At 41.5% G+C, this 20,817-nt stretch overlaps 1 protein-coding gene across 1 annotated transcript in view; it reads left to right on the top strand.

The window, feature by feature from the left end:
* The first annotated feature begins 1,848 nt into the window (after positions 1-1,848).
* Abca8 (ATP binding cassette subfamily A member 8) overlaps positions 1,849-20,817 on the top strand; it is a 75,455-nt gene continuing 56,486 nt past the window's right edge. The window contains 5 exon segments of the mRNA NM_001430208.1: positions 1,849-1,989; positions 15,719-15,820; positions 17,009-17,213; positions 18,052-18,213; positions 20,290-20,393. Coding sequence (NP_001417137.1) covers positions 15,725-15,820; positions 17,009-17,213; positions 18,052-18,213; positions 20,290-20,393 — 567 coding nt within the window. The 5' untranslated portion in view covers positions 1,849-1,989; positions 15,719-15,724.

Raw genomic sequence — 20,817 nt, 5'->3', positions numbered from 1 at the left:
AATAAAAGCTTAAGTTCACTGATTAAAATTTTTAAAAAAAGGTAAGTTTGGGACTAGAGAGGTATCTCAGGGGTCTGTTGGCTCTTGCAGAGGACCCAGATTCAGTTCCCATATGGTGACTCACAATCTGTAACTCCACTTCCAAGGGCTCTGACACTCAACTCTGAACCCCAAGGACACAAGGTATGCACGTGATGCATGCACGTGCCTACAACCAAAACACCCAAACACATAAGATAAAATAAATAAACTTTTTAAAGTAAAGAATGTATAGGAATACAAAGAGAAACCCTGTCTCAAAAAACAAAATACAATTTAGTGGATTTATTTTTTAATTGTCTGAGAATTTCATACACGTACTACGTTTACACAATTTCCCCTCTGATTTCTCCTGTGCATCCACACAACTGTCTTTCATATTCATGACATCTTAATTACTATTGTTGCACACACACACACACACACACACACACACACACGCATCTAAAGTCATTTGGTATTGTTCCTATGACCAGTTTTTGGGGGCTGACCCCTTGGAATTGGATAAAAGACAAGGGGACTGATTTCTGGAAAGAACTGGTTCTCTGTTCCTCAGCAGCCGTTTGATGCTTATATCTCTTTATCTAGGAGTGGATCCTTATGAAATGTCCCCTCTCCCTGCCAGCATATCATCTGCCGTTGTCATTATGTAAGTCTCCTTTAGGCAGCCATATTGTTGCAACCTCAGGGAGTGGCAATCCTGTCTTGAAGGTACTGTCCAGCAGCCAACAGCCTAGTCCTCTGATTTACATCCCTTCCTCGAGGATGTTTCCAGAACTTATGGCTGTACATAGTGCATCAAATCTGGGTGCCTCCTGGTCAGCATTTTGACCAGCTTTGGATCCCTCTAGTTACCTCCGTTGGACAAAAAAGGGAGCTTCTTTAAGAAGCATGAGAACTACACTCATCTGTAGCCATAAGAAGTATTTAGAATACGGTTAATATTTGTATTGCTTAAGAAAAATAGCAGTGGTAGGTTCTCCTCTAGGGTGTATGACCTCTACATCCACAGAGAGGTTTAGAACACCAAGCACAAATTCCTTCTGACTGAGAAGGGCTTAGTGTCCAATTAAACAGCTGTTGCTTAACCTCAAGGAAAATATGCCACAGTCGCACCCGTCAGAAATAATAAAATAACATATAATAAAATAGTGCGTTCATAACTGATGACTAACATTTAATAGGTTAGTGGCAATCAACCTGCAACAGTAACAGTAATATGGAGAGCACCTGATGGCGACGCTTGATGGCTATCTCCTCCCTTCAGGAGCAGAAGGGACCTCCGAGATAACCATCTCCAGTATCTAGAATCAAGACGCTAAGACTTATTCCATAAATCAATAGTAAAGACTAAAGCCCAATGGAAATTGGAAAACACACACACACACACACACACACACACACACACACGCACAAGAACTAAATGAAAGCAAAACTGAGAAATAAGATTAAAAATCTTAAGAGAAGGAGTCAGAAGCCCAGAGCTGTGGGTGGAGAGGACCCTTTTTGATGATGCAGCTCTCTGATTCACCTCCTTCTAGTTTAAAAGCAAAGCATTAACTGTTGCTGACAGCTCCAGTCACAGTGAGCATCTAACAGAATAGCTTAGGCATACTGCAAGCTTGGGAATATTGCATTTCCTCCGTTATACAGTGACATAGCCAGGTGACCAAATATAACTGGTACCGCCCTGCGGGGCCTGGGTGCACAACAGTAAGAGAGGAGCAGCCATCGCGGTCACGTGACCGTGGTGTTTGGCAGGAAGATCGAGCCGAGGTCTTAAACTCCCGCTGAGAGCAGCCTTCCTCGGTTGTGCTCACGGACAGCAAACAGTTAAACTCTTGAAAGGTGTTGGAGAGCAGGGGGAGGGGGGAAGGTGACTCACTTTATTCTAAACAGTGCCAGCGAATAAATGGTGCTTCTGGAGCCCTTGCTTCGCATTTCCCTTCAGTAAGTTTCTGAGATTTTTGTCTTCCTTATCGGGTTTATTTGTTTGGGCATCGGGGCTATTATTGTCGTGATAATGAAAACTGAGCAGTTTTATGAGCCGAATGCTACCCGTCTGTGCCAGAGTTGTTTTTAAAAATCAATGAGCTGTTTTGGAATGTTTTAGTGTCTGGTGTGTCATATTAAATGGAGCAAGGTATTGGATTAAAATATATGTCTTTAAAATGTGCAGCCGTGATGCTCTGCTGAGCATAACATGGGTGTGAAAATGAGCTGAAATTAGCCAACAGACTGTGAGGAGCCGAGGCACTGGGAAGCTGGTGCAGCCTCTGGAGCTGTTTGCTTTGATGATGTAATTTGACAGTTTGGGGTTACAAGTTTTCTGAGACTGCTTCCCAAGAGTGTTCGCAGAACACTTTTGATGAATTCGGCCAACTGTGTCTGTTCCAGGATCTCTGACTCTTCTGACACCATGGGTGAAATCCTGAAATGGGTAGACTCTCCCATCAGCTCACAGCCTAACTTTGAATGCTCATCCTGGAGCACAGGAGTGCCAGGCTCCCAGAGCAACAGGGGAGGAGAAAAACTTAGTCTCTCTCACTCTGTCTGTCTCTCCCTCCCTCCACCTTTCCCCTCCTCCTCCCCTCCTCTCTCCTCCTCCCCTTCTCCATCCCCCTTTCCCCTCCCATCCACACTTAAACATCTTGGATATTATTTACTCCACGGATAAGGAGGATTCAAGCCTTTAGTCTTTCTACAAACCACAGAACACACACCAGGAGTGGACAGACAAGGGGGCAATTTTGATTGACCTGTAAAATCAAAGAAGTTGCAGACACATTGCAGTCTCCATGCCCAGTGAGGCTGTGGCTGATTCTGTATTGAGATCTCTACTTAGACAACCCCGTACCCCAACTACACAGCCTCCTTAAAAGTTGTTCGCTCTGGGTTATCCGGACTGAGAATGATCTGTGAGGCTCCTTAGCTCCCATCCCTGGGCACTCCGACCTGATACACTCTTGGCATCTTTCCCTTCCTTCTCTCTTTCTGTGGGTTTTTCTCATTTCTTTCCTTGTCTGTCAGCCTTGCCTCCCAGAGCTTCCTTTCACAGCCCTATTCAGTTTCCTCCCGTGGCAGTAGCCCCTGAGCCTGCTTCAGTCATTGTGTCTCCCATTAGACTGGCCAGGACTTGTCACCTGAACTTTGGCTCTAGAAAACTCGCCACTGTGTGAGGTCTCTTGGTGAACATGAGGAGGACTTCCGGTAAGGACACGCCCACTCCCCGGTAAGGACCCGCCCACTCCTCTTTGCTATGGGTGGTGCTCACTTTGGTTCTCTGGACAGAGCACCAGTGATGGAGCTTCTGACTGTGGTCAAAAAGCCCTGGGCCATTCACGCCCCTGGCATGTTTCCCAGAAAACTGAGAAGCATCAGATTCTGGGGGAATCTTCCCTTCCATACTTCAGTTTAGGTATCCTATTTCCTCCCTCAGGAAAAAAGCCTTTGAAGAGCATTTCCATCCCATAGTTTCCAGAAGAGGCTCACCAGAGCATGTTTTCACAATATTGATTGTTGAAGTTGTAGCAGGAGGTGGTGTCATTATGCACTGAACATCTTCTGCAGGACATTTCACACTTCTGTTTAATGAAATATATATATATATATATATATATATATATATATATATATATGCAAATTCCCTTACCAAATTGCCCGTTGATATTTACACACAAACATACATACCCACCCTCTCTCCTATAGATGGTCTTCACTCAATGTTGAATTAGCTAAAGCTGTGATTTTCTGTGCTCCTGTGGGACAGGTCTGTTCTGTTCTGCTAGCAGTCTCTATGGCAGTCTTATTCTTCTGTCAGTTCTGGGCAAATCCCCTGGGAGGCTTTCCTGTGTATCAGCTCACACACAAGACAAAGGGTCATGAATTCTCAATCCAGATGAAGCCAGTCCAAAGCCACTGGACAGATGGAGTTTCTACCTCTGCCTCCCAGATAAAAGACCTCCCCATAGAAACCACTGTTCACTGGAAAGCTAATGTATCATTATTATTGGTAGACATAAATCCATTTGTGATTACCTCAAAGTTGAGTCACATTTCTGTATAATAAACAGATCAGTTAGAATTCATCAGGAAGCTCGAGTAGGTAGACAGTGCTCATAAAAATAAATTGTAATAAAAGCTGTTACATTTTTGTAAAATAAATTACAGTTCTTCAGGAAAATTAAGAGTAACCATCGAGGGGCTGGGGATTTAGCTCAGTGGTAGAGCGCTTACCTAGGAAGCGCAAGGCCCTGGGTTCGGTCCCCAGCTCCGGAAAAAAAGAATCAAAAAAAAAAAAAAAGAGTAACCATCGAAGGGTTGGGGATTTAGCTCAGTGGTAGAGCACTTGCCTAGCAAGCGCAAGGCCCTGGGTTCGGTCCCCAGCTCCGAAAAAAAAAAAGAAAGAAAAGAAAAGAAAAAGAAAAAAAGAGTAACCATCGAAGATATATGATATCTTTACAGTATGCCTTGAATAGGATAGGACATTGAGGGAAGGGAGACACCTTTATCAGTTCAGTAAAAATTGATAAGAATATAAAAAGTAGGATGAGAATAAAGGGAAGTAAAATTAAATAAGAGAATAAAAATATAGTGAGACATTGTGCAAAGCAAAGGGTCATACACGATTTAATTCACTTTTAAAATATTGTCATCTGTTAATCAGGTTTTAAACGGCAGAACATCTGTCAGTATCTAATGAGTCAAACATTTAAAATGTCACCCAGGGTTTTAACGAACTAGATAAAGTTGTACACAGACAAGTGTTAACCAGGAGAAACATGGGGTGTCCATGTTTTTCTAAGAAATCCAAGTTCCCCTCCCAACTACATAGCTGGTTCTGTGTCTTAGGCTTTTCGCCATCCAGGTCTACTCTTACAACAGTAGGAGAGCGAGAGGAGGGCAAGCAGACAAACCCCAGGCCTCCATCATCTACAGCAGTGCCACTCTTCCCTTCTGTAGTCGAAACAATAGTCAGCTTTCTTTACTTATAGTGGTTATTTTATTTGTTTACATTCCAAATGTTGTCCCTCTTCCAGGGTTTCCCTCTGCAAGCACCCATCCCATCCCCTCCCCTTTGCTTCTGTGAGGGTGCTCCCTAACCCACCCACCCACCCACCCACTCCTGCCTCACCCTCTAGCATTCCCCTATGCTGGGGAATGCACCCTCCACAGGACCAAGGGTCTCCCCTCCACTGATGCCAAATAAAGCCACCCTCTGCTGCATCTGCTGCTGCAGCCATGGGGTCGCTCCATGAGTAATTTTTGGTTGGTTTAGTCCCAGGGAGCTCTGGGGGGACCGGTGTTGATTGGTTGATATTGTTGTTCTTCCTATGGGGTTGCAATCCCCTTTAGCTCCTTCAGTCCTTCTCCTAACTCTTCCCTTGGGATCCCCATGCTCAGTCTAATGGTTGGCTGCAAGCATCAGCATCTGTATTGGTCAGGCTCTCAGGAAACAGCTATAACAGGTTCCTGTCAGCAAGCACTTCTTGGCATCAGCAGTAGTGTCTGGCTTTGGTGTCTGCAGATGGGATGAATCCCCAGGTGGGGCAGTCTCTGGATGGCCTTTCCTTCAGCCTTAGCTCCATTCTTAGACTCTGTATTTTCTTTAGACACAAAAAATTCTAGATTAAAATTTTGAGGTGCATTGGTGGTACCATCCCTCAACCAGGGGTGGTGCCTAACCTCTGGATATGGTCTCTGTTGTCATTTTTAAGTCTCTTGATCATGGGGAGCTCTTGTGCAGGTAAACCCAGCTGTTATCCTCTGTGCAACAGCTCTATCAGGACTCAAGTCCAGCCCTTCAGAGCACTCCCCTCACCCTTCTTCAGAGCACTCCCCTCACCCTTCAGAGCACTCCCCTCACCCTCAGGTTCTTACATTCTTTCTGCTCCCTGTGCTATGACATCACCTGCATCTGAGGAGGGGACTGAGGTAGTCACTCCATCTGTGGCTCAGCGTTCCCAGCATTTTGAACAGCTGAAGCCTCTTGCAACTGCTGCCCTCTGCAACAGGAAAACCCCTCACACATGGGTTGGCAAGAACACACTAGTTAATGTATGGAAGGGCTATATGAATAACTCAAACCAAGATTATATGCTGGCCCCAATACAATAAAATCTAATATCATTGTTTGGCCTCTCTCCTGTACGATTTTAAGGTTCTAGCAATTGCTTGCTTGGTACACCATCTAAAGAGGGAAAGGAAAACAGAAATCCATCCATTTCTCTAGATTAGGACTCACAAATGCCCTGCATTTCCCCTGTTTATGTGCCACTGGTTAGAAGGAACTCCTTCGCCCTTGTGAATGGAATATTGTTTGGAATTTGGAAAGAGATATCAAAACTTGGTCAAAAGGATGACCCATGATGAACAATACCTTGGAGAACTGTGAGAGAGGTTCTGCGGGGAGGGGCTGGGCGGAGCAGAAATGCATTTGTACCCTGGCTTGTTCTTGGATGTGATTTTGGGTCTCCTGTGCTGAATATTTACATTCGATTATAAGGCACGTTTATTCTTGTTGGATGTCAGATCATAGCCCTAGAACCCAATCCGGCCAGTGTGTGCTGAACCTGGGTATAGCTTTCTGCTTTACTTTTGTGCTTTCCCAGATGTGATCTATAGGATGTGCCTGGCATTTCAGCTGCACTGTCCCGAGGAATTCTGGGAAAGGGCTGCTCTGTTAAAATGTACTATGTGCTCACTGGCTTTATTGACATGTTTTTCTCACCATGTGTTCTTTAGAGCTCAAACAACTGTTTTAGATCACTGCTTTCTTTGTTAATCCATGTATAAAGGTATAATAAAACTGAAGTAAGGTCATTTACAGCATCAGACTGTAGTCTGCCCCATTCTCTCAGGTCCTCAGATCCCAGGTCCAGCAAACAAGATCTGCACAGTTCAGCCGAAAAGTGGACAGAGAGAACATAGATTTCCTTGGTGAACGGTTGGTGGTATCTGACACAGGAGGGAAGGTGTTAGGACAGTCAAGACCACTGTGAAGAGACGAGGTGACGTTCTTCTCTAGTATTTGGGAACATTTGCTATGAAGTTCCAAACTGTGTTGCCTATAAGAAATCCTGCAACAAGATTAGTTGAAATAAAAATTAAATGAAAAATTAAATTAAAAATCTCACACACTTAAATATCTAGCATTTGAGAGAGGAGACAAAAAACAAAGGCAAAAGGAAAGAGCATAAGTAGTCGATGCAGGGCAATTTGCTTGACAGACATAAAAGAAACAGAGTTTCCCAACAGCATCTTGGGTCCTATGGTCTTACACTGTGTATACACAAGCGTACTGACCAAATAATCAGTTAAAACCACCTGAAGAAGGATATGTGCATATGATTCAAAACATAGAAATGTGTTCCTTTCTTAGTGAATTTTTATTTGTGTATATGTATGTACCTGCTTCACTGTATATGCACCATGTACGTGCAGGATCCTACAGAGACCAGAATAAGGTGTTATATCCCTTAGAACTGAAGTTGCAGATGACTGTAAGCTGCCCAGTGTGAATGCTGGAGTTGACCCTGGGTCCTCTGTAAGAGCTACAAGTGCTCTTAACCACCACACCGTGCTTTCTAAATAAGAAATACACATAAAATACAAGGTTGAGAGAGCTGTTAAGTTAGACTGAAACCAAGGTAAAATGGGTGTGCTGAATGGGGTTAGCAGTTTGAGGTTAACAAAGTTGAACTAGCAGCTAAGGACATAGAATAAAAAAGAACCCCTATAGACAAAGAGACTCAACAAACTCACCAAAGGAAACGATTTACAGCGGCAATCTAAAGACCATTCAATATATAGACAGCTGCCTTCTGTACAATACAGCACAGCATAAATCAATAGGAAGTCCTCTACACGTCCCCAGATTGGCAAGTCTACATTTGCTTATGCTTGCTATGAGACTAAGGTGCTCAATTTTCCCCCCACTGTTTCTGTTCCATTAACACAGTAACACATTCTGACTTATGGGGTATAGATGTGCACTAACAGGCTTGCTCGGCTTCTCTCTCTCTCTCTCTCTCTCTCTCTCTCTCTCTCTCTCTCTCTGTGTGTGTGTGTGGGGAGGGGAGGGAGGGAGGGAGAGAGAGAGAGAGTTGGGGGGGAAGGGAGAGGGAGCATGAGAGAGAAACAGAGAGAGACAGAGAGCACAGTTACACACACATGTGGGGGCCAAAGGTCAACATCAGCTCTCCCCCAATCAGCCTCACCTTATTTAAGTATTAACTGGAGCTCACTGTTTTGGCTAAGCTGGCTGGCCAGCATCCCCTGGGATCTACCTGCTTCCCTCATCATCTGCCTTATGGGGGACAGATGTGCACTGACTTGCTAGGCTTTATGTGGGTGCTAGAGATCTGAACTAAGGCCTTCATATTTGTACGGTAAGCGCTTAACCCATTGAGTCATCTCCCAGCCCCTACACTTAACTCTCAAGGGCACTTGGGCCTCAGAGGGGTTTTCTCTCCATTTCTCATCTCGGTCCCATGAAAAGAACAATGTACCTTTCAGCTCGACCTGGTGCCTGAAATATGGCAGAGGCCTTTCTGGATTGAGCTTCAGAGTTAGCTTTACGTTCTATAGACTTAGGCCTTGAGGTGGGCTTTCCTCTGCACTTTTCTTCTTCCTACCCGTTTCTACCTTATTCCTGCTGGGTGGTCTCGGACATGTGAGAACGCCCTTCTGCTCTTCCAAATAGCTTAATTCCATGCCATGTCCCTATTGAAAACCTCAACAGTAATTTCTCTTTGCTCTGGAACCAGTAAAGAACGAAACAAAATGAAACCATTGTGGGTTACATTTGGGGATAGCCAAGCTCACTCCCAATGGTGATCACCATTGGTTTTTTCTTAGTACAAGCCATTTGATGAAGGAAGGGTGATTTTCTTCATCTCCCTTGGCACAAACAGAGTTCAGTCCCCAGAAGCCAGGCATGGGGATGTGTGCATGAGAATAAATATGTGTGTGAGGATCCCTGGGGTTCTCTGGTCAGCCAGCCTAGACTACTTTGAGGGCCGCAGGCTCATGAAAGACCTTGACTCAAGAAACAAGTTGGGTAGTGGCTAGGGAATACATTCATCATTACCTTCTAGCCCCCACATGTATACATACATACAGACACACACACGGGGACACACACACACACACACACACACACACACACACACACACACACACACTTTTTATTATTTTCCTGCTTATACCGATTCTCCATCAGCAGTGTAATTTTGCTGAAACATCACTGGGAGTGCAGTTTGGAGAATTTGCAGATTGCTCCTAATACAAGTTGGCTTCTGTTTCACTCCCTTGTCATGGTCCTGGTCTTTGTCCAGGGCTCTCAGGAATCCCTGTTCCTATGCAGCATTTGCCTTTGGAGAAAAACATTTGAGAAATGTACAGGCGCGGTGCCATATGACACACCAAGCTCTCTCTCTTGTCTCTTGTTTACGTCCATCGTATTGTGTGGATACAATGGCGCCAAAGCAAAAACTTGGCGAGCAAGCAGTGGGCTCTGAGGAACTGCAGATATGCAAATGTGTTGGAAAACACAGGGTTAGTGAGAATTCACTAGAACCTCACCTGCTTTCTTCTCACCTGGATTCAGGAAGCCAGGTCTTTCTCTATATTTTACACCAAAGCCAAACTGCCCATGGGTTGCACATGTCCTTCAGGTCTATGACCCTCTAGAATTAGTTCACTTGGCTTTCTTCTCCTTTAGACCCTTTGATAATTCCAAGAAAAGTTAAGATTTTGTAGATTACGTGTCTTTTTATTTTTAATGGTTAAGGGAGTAGTGATACCGTCGTGGGAAATTATGCACTATAAGTAAAAGGAGATATCAGGGAAACTATCCAGAGGATGATAGTGTCAGGAATTGGCGATCTGTAGGAAAGACACACTTTCATTTATTTTTTTATTGGATACTTTTTATTGGCATTTCAAATGTTATTCCCTTTCTTGGTTTCCCATCCATAAACCCCCCTATTCCAAGCCCTCCCCCTTCTTCTATGAGGGTGTTCACCAACCCACCCCTTCCTGCTTTCCTGCCCTAACATTCCCCTACACTGGGGGAAACAGCCTTGGCCAACAGGGCCATCCTCTGCTACATATGCATCTGGACCCATGGGTCTGTCCATGTGTACTCTTTGGATGTTAGCTTAGTTTCTGGGAACTCTAGTTGGTTGGTACTGTTGTTCTTATGGGGTTGAAAACCCCTTCAGCTCCTTCAATCCTTTCTCTTATTCCTCCAATGGGGACCCTATTCTTAGTCCAACGGTTGGCTTAAAGCATTTGCTTTTGTGTTTGTCATGCTCTGGCAGAGCCCCTCATGAAACAGCTATATCAGGCTCCTGTTGGCATGCACCTCCTGACATCAGCAATATTGTCTGGGTTTCGTGGCTGTATGTATATGACTTGGATTCCCCACGTGGGGCAGGATCTGAATGGCTATTCCTTCAGTGTCTGCTCCAAATTTTGTCTCCATATCTCCTCCTATGAATATTTTTGTTCTCCCTTTTAAGAAGGACTGATGCAGCCACACTTTGCTCATCCTTCTTCTTGAGCTTCATGTTGTCTGTGCTTTGTATCTTGGGTAATTAAAGCTTTAGGGCTAATATCCACTTATCAGTGAATACATACCATGTGTGTTATTTTGTGACTGGGTTACCTAACTCAGGATCATATTTTCTAGTTCTCTCCATTTGCCTATGAATTTTAGGAAGTCATTGTTTATGATAGCTGAGTAGTACTCCATTGTGTAGATGTACCACATTTTTCTGTATCCATTCCTCTATTGAAGAACATCTGGTTTTTTTCCAATGTCTGGCTATTAAAAATAAGGCTGCTATGAACATAGTGGAACATGTGTCTTTGTTAATGTTGGAGCATCTTTTGGGTATATGCCCAGGAGTGGTATAGCTGAGTCTTTAGGTAGTCCTATGTCCAATTTTCTGAGGAACCTCCAGACTGATTTTCATAGTGGTTGTACCAGCTTGTAATCCCACCAACAATGGAGGAGTGTTCCTCTTTCTCCACATCCTCACCAGCATCTGCTGTCATCTGAGTTTTTGATCTTAGCCATCTGACTGGTGTGAGGTCAGGGTTGTTTTGATTTGCATTTCCCTGATGACTAAGGATGTTGAACATTTCTTTAGGTACTTCTCAGCCATTTGATATTCCTCAACTGAGAATACTTTGTTTAGCTCTATACCCCATTTTTAATAGTGTTATTTGATTCTCTGGAGTCTAACTTCTCAAGTTATTTGTATATATTGGATATTAGCCCTCTATCAGATGTAGGTTTGGTAAGGGTCTCTTCCAAATCTGTTGGTTGCTGTTTTGTCCTAATGACAGTGTCCTTTGCCTTACAGAAGCTTTGCAATTTTATGAGGTCCCATTTGTCAATATTTGATCTTAGAGTATAAGCCATTGGTGTTCTGTACAGGAAATTTTCCCCAGTGCCCATGTATTTGAGGCTCTTCCCCACTTTTTCTTCTATTAGTTTGAGTGTATCTGGTTTTATGTGGAGTCCTTGATCCACATGGGCTTGAGCTCTGTACAGGGCAATAAGAATGGATCGATTTGGTTTCTACATGCTGACCTCCAGTTGAACCAGCACCATTTGTTGAAAATGCAATCTTTTTTCCATTGGATGGTTTTAGCTCCTTTGTCAAAGATCAAGTGACCATAGGTGTGTGGGTTCATTTCTGGGTCTTCAATTCTGTTCCATTGATCTACCTGCCTGGTATGGTATCAGTACCATACAGTTTTTTATCACTATTGCTCTGTAATACTGCTTGAGGTCAGGAATGGTGATTCCCTCAGAAGTTCTTTTATTGTTGAGGATAGTTTTCGATATCCTGGGTTTTTTGTTATTCTGAATGAATTTGCAAATTGCTCTTTCTAACTCTATCAAGAATTGAGTTGGAATTTTGGTGGGGATTGCATTGAATCTGTAGATTGCTTTTGGAAAGATAGCCATTTTTACAATATTGATCCTGCCAATCCATGAGTGTGGGTGATCTTTCCATCTTCTGAGATCTTCAATTTCTTTCTTCAGAAACTTGAAGTTCTTGTCATACAGATCTTTCATTTGCTTGGTTACAGTCACACTGAGGTATTTATGGTATATGACTATTGTGAAGGGTGTCGTCTCCCTAATTTCTCTCATAGCCTATTTATCCTTTGAGCAGAGGAAGGCTACTGATTTGTTTGAGTTAATTTTATATCCAGCCACTTTGCTGAAGTTGTTTATCAGGCTTAAATAATGATTTCAGAAAGAATATATTCCTAACAATGTAATCCCTCTTCATTCTTAGTAAACTTAAATGCGTTTATTTGTTTTGGTTTTATGTGTATGAGTAGTGACTTGTTTGTGTGTGTGTGTGTGTGTGTGTGTGTGTGTGTGTGTGTGTACATATGTGCTCCACATGTGTATGGTGCTAGTAGAGGCCAAAAGATGACATAAAATATGCTGGATTGGAAGTGACAGATTGTTGTGAAATTCTGTGTAGGTGCTGAGAACCAAACTGGGGCCTCTGCAGGAGCAGTAAGTGTTCTTTACTGCTGAGCCACCTCTCCAGCCCCTCGGCATACATGCTAAAATATAAAAACTAAGATATCATAGTTGTCATCTTTTAGGTCTTGCACTCTCATGACTTTTCTGACTCTGTAATTTTTTTTCATAGAAACACAGTACAAATTTAGTTTTCCCTTGCAGAAGAGGGAAATTTTAACGTCTTCTCGCCAAAGAAATTTGGAACAACGTATACCATTTCTATTAGAAGTATCAGCGATTCTGTTAAATGGTCTGAGGTTAATTCCTACTTTGTTTACTCAGATTCTTAAACAAGCTACATCGAGTAGGAATGGTAAGTTAGAATGAATTTGTATACACTAGGAAGTGTGTGTTCATGGGCATTGCCCTGGGAATAATCGGAAAACAAAACCCATACAGTGATTTGCATAAAGGAAGATCAAGATAACCAACGATTAAATAATAATATGTATGAATATGGATAGAGACCTAAAAAGGGTATCCTAGGGCTGTAGAGATTATCCAGGGAAGAATACACTTGGGTGGGGAGAAAGTGTGTTGACAAAGTGGATAATCCAGGAGGGCAAACCAAAGGCAATGAACTAGAGTGTAGCTGGGCAGGGTCACACATTTCTCTTGCAGTAGCATGCAGAATTCCCTCATCAAAGAGATTAGAATGTATGGGTAAAGGCACCAGCTGGGCTTCTCCATATCCAAAGAGTTGTTTGAGTGTTTTCCTCAGCAATAGGTCCCCAACTGTCTGATTCCAAAGAGCAACCCTTTGCCTTAGCAACAGCCTGGGTTGTTTGGGTATTCCCATGGGGCCCCCTTGGCCAACAACTCGACTGAATGCAACCCAATTTCAGTCCTGGAATCCTTCAAGAGAAACAAGAGAAGGTCAGTTGAGCCTGTGTCCCCCATTATTAGAAGTTCTCATTAGAATAAACTTCATTTATTCCATAAAGTTTTCACTGCACTAGGTTCCCATATAATCCCTCAAATACCCCTAATTCCATGTATCTCTGTCTCCAGCCCATCTCCCTGACACACACCTGATCCTCCTGCTCCTGTCCCCATTTGCCCTCAGATGACCCATAAAATCTGTTCTATTTCCCCCTCTCAGAGAGATCCATGAATGTCCTCTACAGTCCTCTTCTTCACATAACATCTTTGGGTCTCTGGGTTGATTATAGCGTGGTTATCATTTACTTCACAGCCAATATCTACTTGTAAGTGAATCCACACTATATCTATCTTTCTGGGTTCGAGGTGCTTCACACAGGATGATTTTTTTTTTCCTAGTTGTATCCATTTGTCTGAAATGTTCATGGTGTCATTTTGATTTTAAGCAGCCGAGTTGAAACTCCATTGTGTAAATAAGCAACATTTTTATTTTATTTTATTATTTTATTTTATTTTATTTTATTTTATCCATTTTTCTGTTGAGGGATATATAGGTTGTTTCTAGTTTCTGGCTCTTAAGATTAGAGCCGTAATGAACGTTGTTGAGCAAGTCTTCTTGTGGTAAGGTTGAGCATCCTTAGGGTATACGCCCCAGAGTGGTAGAGCTGGATCTTGAGTTAGACTGAGCCCCAACTTTCGGATTAACTGCTGTACTGGTTTTCATAGTGGCTATACAAGGTTTTGCTCCCACCAGCAATGGAGGAGTGTTCCTCTTGCTTCACATCCTTGCCAGCATGAGCTGTCCTTTGTGTATTGACCTAAGCCATTCTGAGATGTATAAGATAAAATAAGAGATAGAGAGATAGATATGCGTAGAGATATTAGATATTTGCTTAGCATTCTTATTTTGGCCATAAGAACTAGTAGGTCTCTATCGCTTCTCGGCCTTTTGGCTAAGATCAAGTGAAGAACTAGTAGGTCTCTGACTCTTATGCCTGCTCTTGGGACTCTTTTTCTCCTGTTGGGTTGCCATAGCCAACTTCACTATGACGGTTTTTGCTTTACCTTATTATATTTTATTTTCTCATCTTCGGTTCTTATCTCTTGGAAACATGATGTTTTTCCCAATGAGAGATAGAAAGGGAGTGGATCTGAAGGGGAAGAGAGGTGGGAGTATCTGTGAGGGTGGAGGGAGGGGAAACCATAATCAGGACATAGCATATGATAAAATAATCTATTTTCAATAAACGAAAATAAATAAATAGAGAGAACTAGAGTGTGTAGTCTTTGTAATAGGAAAGGTAAAGGAGACGAAGTTGTGAGGAAAAGTCTTTACTGTCCGTTAGCATGGCTGAAGTCAAGGTTAGAGGAAGGGCAGAGAGACATACAGCCTCCATGTTCTTTACACGGCAGAGAACCCCTTGGTCTGAGCAGTAAGGAAGTATGCTTCCTGTATAAGGCTGGCTGGCAAACCACCATGAGCCGAGGATGGCCTCTTCTTTCTAAAACGCTCTTCCAGTTCTCCTAGAGCTCGGATTCCGTTTGTCTCCTAAACCCTCCAAGAGTTCACATTCCAGATACTTGGATGCCATGTGGTGATATTAAGAGTGGTGGAGGGGTTGGGGATTTAGCTTAGTGGTAGAGTGTTTGCCTAGCAAGCGCAAGGCCCTGGGTTCCGTCCCCAGCTCCAAAAAAAAAAAGAGTGGTGGAACCGTAGAGGAAGTGGTAAGTAGGGATACCACTCTTAGAAGAAACTGATGTTCATCTTGTGAAATATGTTAGCTCTCCCTTCGCATCCCTGTATCATACCATGATCCAGCCTAGGACTGCCAAGACAAAAAGTGCCATGCTGTGTCACCAGGAAAATTGACCCAATTAACCATCTTTCCTTTGCAGACTATCTAACCTCATTCTTTTTCAATGTAACAATAGAAAACAGACTAAGAAAACCCCTCTATCGACAAAGCTTGACATCAGTCCAACTAGTAATAAAATTAAGCATCAAAGGGCCAGTCCCATCTTTGTAGAGAAAGCTCTGAGGTGTAAACTCAGAGCTGAGAGGTATGAACAGGTGCCCAGAAGAGTCTGCCACGAATAAACAATGGGCAGAGTCAGGACCTGGGGAAGTGAGAAGCATTCAGCGACCTCAGTGGGCTACTCTCCATCCAGTGGTTATTTATTCCTCTTAAGCACTGCATTTATTTTGATTTCTCTACCTCTTTTCTCATTAAATAGGGCAACATGATCAAGAGAGAGATAAGTGTGCGCCAACAAACTTGTGCTTTATTACAGAAGAACCTTCTTAAGAAATGGAGACTGAGAAGGGAGACCTTGATGGTATGGTTCAATGTCATTGCCACTGACTGATGATGATATAAATGTATCTTGCCCGAGAATTGTGTGTGCTTTTTCTCATATATCACCCTACATGCCAAAATGTGAATGGATGAGCAAATCTCCCTGATACAGCTGGAACTGTTTTACAGTCATATGTATGTTTGAAGATACTTGATTCAGTCAGTTTAAAAGTATTAACCCTGACCAGAAATTCAGAATTCATCAAATGTCTTTCAAAGCCACTGGTCACACTTCTCACTAGTGTACCACTCATAGATACAAGAGTTAGGATGGTTGTAGCCTAAAGCTGTGGGAAATAAAACAACCCAGAGAAAGGGGTGTTTGGCATTTTCTCATTTGAATCTCTCTCTCTTTTTATAATTTATTTATTTTTATTTTGTGTACATTGGTGTTTTGACTGCATGTATGTTTGTGTGAGGGTGTTGGATCCCCTGGAACAGGAGCTCCAAACAGTTGTGAGCTGCCATGTGGGTGCTGGGAATTGAACCCAGGTCCTCTAGAAGAGCAGCCAGCGCTCTTAACCACTGAGCCATCTCTCCAGCCCTTGAATTTCTTTCTTGTTTAAAAATTTTACTTCAAAAATATCAGAAGGGGTTGGACACATACTCATTACTAAAAAAAAATTATGAAAAAATGTCTAAGCTTAGGCACTGAGGAAACAAAATAATTTATTGGGAATCTGTGAATAGCTAAGGTTTCTAATTACCAAACAATGTGGTACTCCTCAGATGATCACCATTCTGCTGAGCAGCATCTGAAACATCTTGGTGTGTAATCATTATGCTGTAACTACATTATGCTGCCACTTCGATACCAGATTTTCGGCAAAGATGTCTCAAACTGGTTGCCAAGGTAGCACTAGGTGAGAATAATGTAAACAACAGTTGGTTGCATTTTGAGGATCTGCCTCGGCACAAGCACTAAGAGGCCCAACACATTCTCATTCCTGTCAATAACTGACTGGAGTCACTGATGATTTTGTTCCACACCTATTTCATGTGGTTTGTCTTTAAGACACAATTGGACTTTTTACAAACAGAGAGGCCAATTTGGTGACAAAATATTTGCGGATGAGTAACTTGGAATTATGTTTAGTTTTTTTTTTCTGTTGGTTATGGATGAATAATTTGGAATTGTGATTTTTCTCTCTGTTCTTGGGCTGCGTAGGAATGGATGAGCTCATTGCTCCTTCTGCTTTTCTTGTATTGGTATCCGCATGGTCATGAAGCTACTGACTTTTCCTCAGTGCCCACCAAGGATCTGGGACGAGTCGATTCTTTTACACAATCTGGGTTCATGATAGGGTATACACCTGTCACCAGCACGACCCGACAGATAATGGAGAAGGTAGCTGCTGTCCCTTTCATGGCAGGTATGTGTTCTAGTAACCTAAGAGTTAGGATTTGATTCCTATCCGTTTTATTCTTTTAAGTCTTAACAGGATATATAGCATTGAACATAGTATCTGCAGAAAAGACTAGAGATATCAACCATAGACACTGGGTGTATTTTGAATTTTTCCATTCTTTGTTTTTTGTATGTTCGTTTTAGTTTATCAAACATATCAGGCTAGGAAGATGGTTCAGCAGTTAAGAGCACTTCTTGCTCTTTTAGAGAACGTGTATTGGGTTCTTTGCACCATTATGATTGCTGACAACTGTCTGATACTCCAGTCCCAGGGCATCTGATAGCGTCTTCTGATCTCTGCAGGTATCATGCATTTACATGGTACACATACATTAAGGCAGGCAAAACACTCATACGTGTAAAATATATTATCAGGGTTCATAAAAGAATACAATACTGTATTGCTTTTACTTATATAAACCATTGTCTGATTTGTACCATGTTATGTTTATTAAAATGATGACTGTAGAAATAATTTCGCTGGTACCATATTATGCTTTATTTTGTTGAAGTTGGCACAGTAATCAAATAATAATATATAATATTATATTATAAAATATAATATTTATAATATATACATATAAATATATTAATTTTTATTAATTAATCCTTTTTACTATGCCTCAATATAGCTTCAGAAATGTCATCCCCAGATTTTTAGACTGAACAATGTATTCAGTGTCAGTACTTAATTCAATGTTGTTTCCATGAACATCTCTTGTGAAAGATAACAGACTTGATATCTCAACATTTTCTCTTTCAGTCATTTGCTAATGACAGTGTCCCCACTCCCTCATCTGCAGGTAGAAAAGTCCTGGGACTGTTGGATGAAGAAAACATCAGGGAATTAACAGAAAGTCATCAGGAAGTAATAAGAGTCATTTTCTCTGATACGTTCTCATATCATCTGAAATTTCAATTTGGACAGAGAATCCCAAAGTCAAGGGAACATGGAGATCATGAAGGTAGTTCTCCAGATACACAGTCCCACTATTCTCTATTCCAATGGTGTTGACCCATTCATAAGGATGGATGTTATTATATCAAATTAGAGAACTTCTAAAAATGTCTATTCATGTTGAAATGTAACATATTCCATGTATGATTTCTCCACATGGCTAGATGTATATATGCTAGATATGTGTCTATTTGCAAATGTATTTGTGTATATACATTTAAATACAAAGTGTTATTTGTAATACAGAACTGTAAAATGTGTATGTATTTACAAATGTATATGTGTATGTACACTTACAAAACAAATAGTGTTGTTTGTAGTATGTAATTGTAAAATATTTATAGATGAAATAGGAAAACTTCTTAGATGAGATTAGGCACCTTCTGGGTAGTATGTTCACAGACTAAACTTCGGTTCAAATTCTTAAAGCTACATGAACAAGAAGTTTCCAAAATTCCATAATAAAATGGGCACCCATCTTCACAGGAACATGTGATTACTGGATTTATCTGTACAATTTTGTTTGGCACAGGAACCAAGAGATATGGATATTAGAAACAATCTTAGAACAAATGAAATCTTGAGTTTTAGAAAAGTGGAGATTCCTACATAACTCTGGAGGGACAGAATATCAAGATAGTAGACAAGATCTCCTGCATAGTCAATAAGACAGTAGACAAGATCAGCTGTTATCAGAGGAAGAATAAAAGGTTGCTTTTGTTACCTAGCTTTCTGGATGATAATAAGAAAGTTTACCTTTGAATAAGGATAATGTTGAGTTCACCTTCTCTGAGGTTTGGAATCATGTGTTAGCTGGCTCATCTGGCCTGGAAAAGTCCATTAGAAATATGTGAAGTCAAAATAATCTCCTCTTCCCTCAGTCGTTTTCATCAGGCGTTTTATTGCAGCAAAGACACAAGTAACTAGTATACACATCGCAGAGAATTTTGGCTGACAAATATGTATTTATAAGATGATATCTGTAAGGATTTTTCCTATACAGTATTTCTATTAATTCTTTTAGAACTTCATGCAATGTATTTTGGCCATAATTATCTACACTCATTCCTTCCTATAACTCCTCCTTGGCCCACTTCCCATCTCACGCTTCAATATTATGTTCTATTTTTTTGGTGTGTGTGTCTGTGTGTGTCTGTGTGTGTCTGTGTGTGTGTGTGTGTGTGTGTGTGTGTGTGTGTATGTGTGTGTGATGTTTGACTACTCAAAGGCCACTAGATCTCTTGGAGCTAGAATTAAATACACATATGTAGTTAGTACATAGACAAACTCAGACAATACACATACATACAAAATAAAAACAAAATTTAAAGAGGGATCATTGTGGGAGAGGTGGGTGGAAAGGTTGTTAGAGTCAGAGGAGTAGGAAGTGTCCCTTGAGGCTGTGTCTCATAGGGAGGTCAGAAAAGCTACATTCATGATGTCTTGCTAACATGACCTACACAAGTATGACCCAGACGGACGTGCTAATGTGGATATAGGAAACGCAGGAGGCCTCTGCCTTACACAAAGAAACATAGGCAACTAAGGAATGCTAAGGACAGGAAAAATAGTCTTCCCCAGGGAAGAGAATATCGATTAATTTTCCAATACCTAGGGGTCTGCCCTGAAGACATACATAGAAGTATAAACTGAACAGGTTGCATTTCTATATCATATGGTATATATAGTTGTATATGTATATATAGTTGTATATGTTATATATATTGAGATATATATATATATATATGTACACATGCATACTATGAAAAAGAGGTCATGAATTTGAAAGAAAGCAGAGAGAGGTACACCAAAGGGCTTGGAGAAAGGAAAGGCAAGGAGGATTTGGTGTAATTATAAGCTCAAAATAAAAAATATAAATATTAAAAAGAAACCAGAAAGCTTGCTGGGATAATTCAAGGTAGATGATTTTCCCTGGGAGACCTTTGTCTGACTCACATAGAATTTATGCTTTCATAGATCTTTGAGCAGTTGGAATTAGGGGCTAATGTGAAGTCCACTGTTTGCTGTTCTCAGGGTGGGAATAACCTATGATTTATGCTTATGGTTTCTTTTGTCCACAAAGCTCATTGTTTTGAGATGTATGAAGATGTTGACTGTCTGATATCAATATTCTGGAAGAAAGGATTTGTGGCTCTTCAAGCTGCCATCAATGCTGCCATTATAGAAGTAAGTGCAAAATGTTGAATGCACTCCCATACACAAGAGAAATTACCAGAGGCATAAAAGATACCAGGAAGAAAATACACATGGCTAGCCCAACTCACTCACTCAAGGAAAAAGTTACTAAAGTTGCTGTATGTTATATAACAATGACAGAAATTGGAGGGAGGGTGCCTCTTGCATGATATCAGCCTTGTCAGGAAGTCATGTATGTAAAAAGAAAATCATCAAAGCTACAATAGAGGCTGTCATAGTGTTCTGTTGCTGTGAAGAGACAACATAACCAAATCAACTGTTATGTTAAAAAAGCATTTCACTGCTCACAGTTTCAGAAGGTTAGTCCATGATCATCATGTCAGGATGTATACAGGCTTGGTGCTGAAAGAGTTGTTTTGAGTGAGTGTTCCACCCTGATCCACAGGCAATGCAC

This window comes from Rattus norvegicus, chromosome 10, assembly GCF_021556685.1.
Source record: "Rattus norvegicus strain SHRSP/BbbUtx chromosome 10, alternate assembly SHRSP_T2T, whole genome shotgun sequence".
Taxonomy (NCBI): domain Eukaryota; kingdom Metazoa; phylum Chordata; class Mammalia; order Rodentia; family Muridae; genus Rattus; species Rattus norvegicus.
This window is presented reverse-complemented; position numbering and strand designations above follow the sequence as displayed.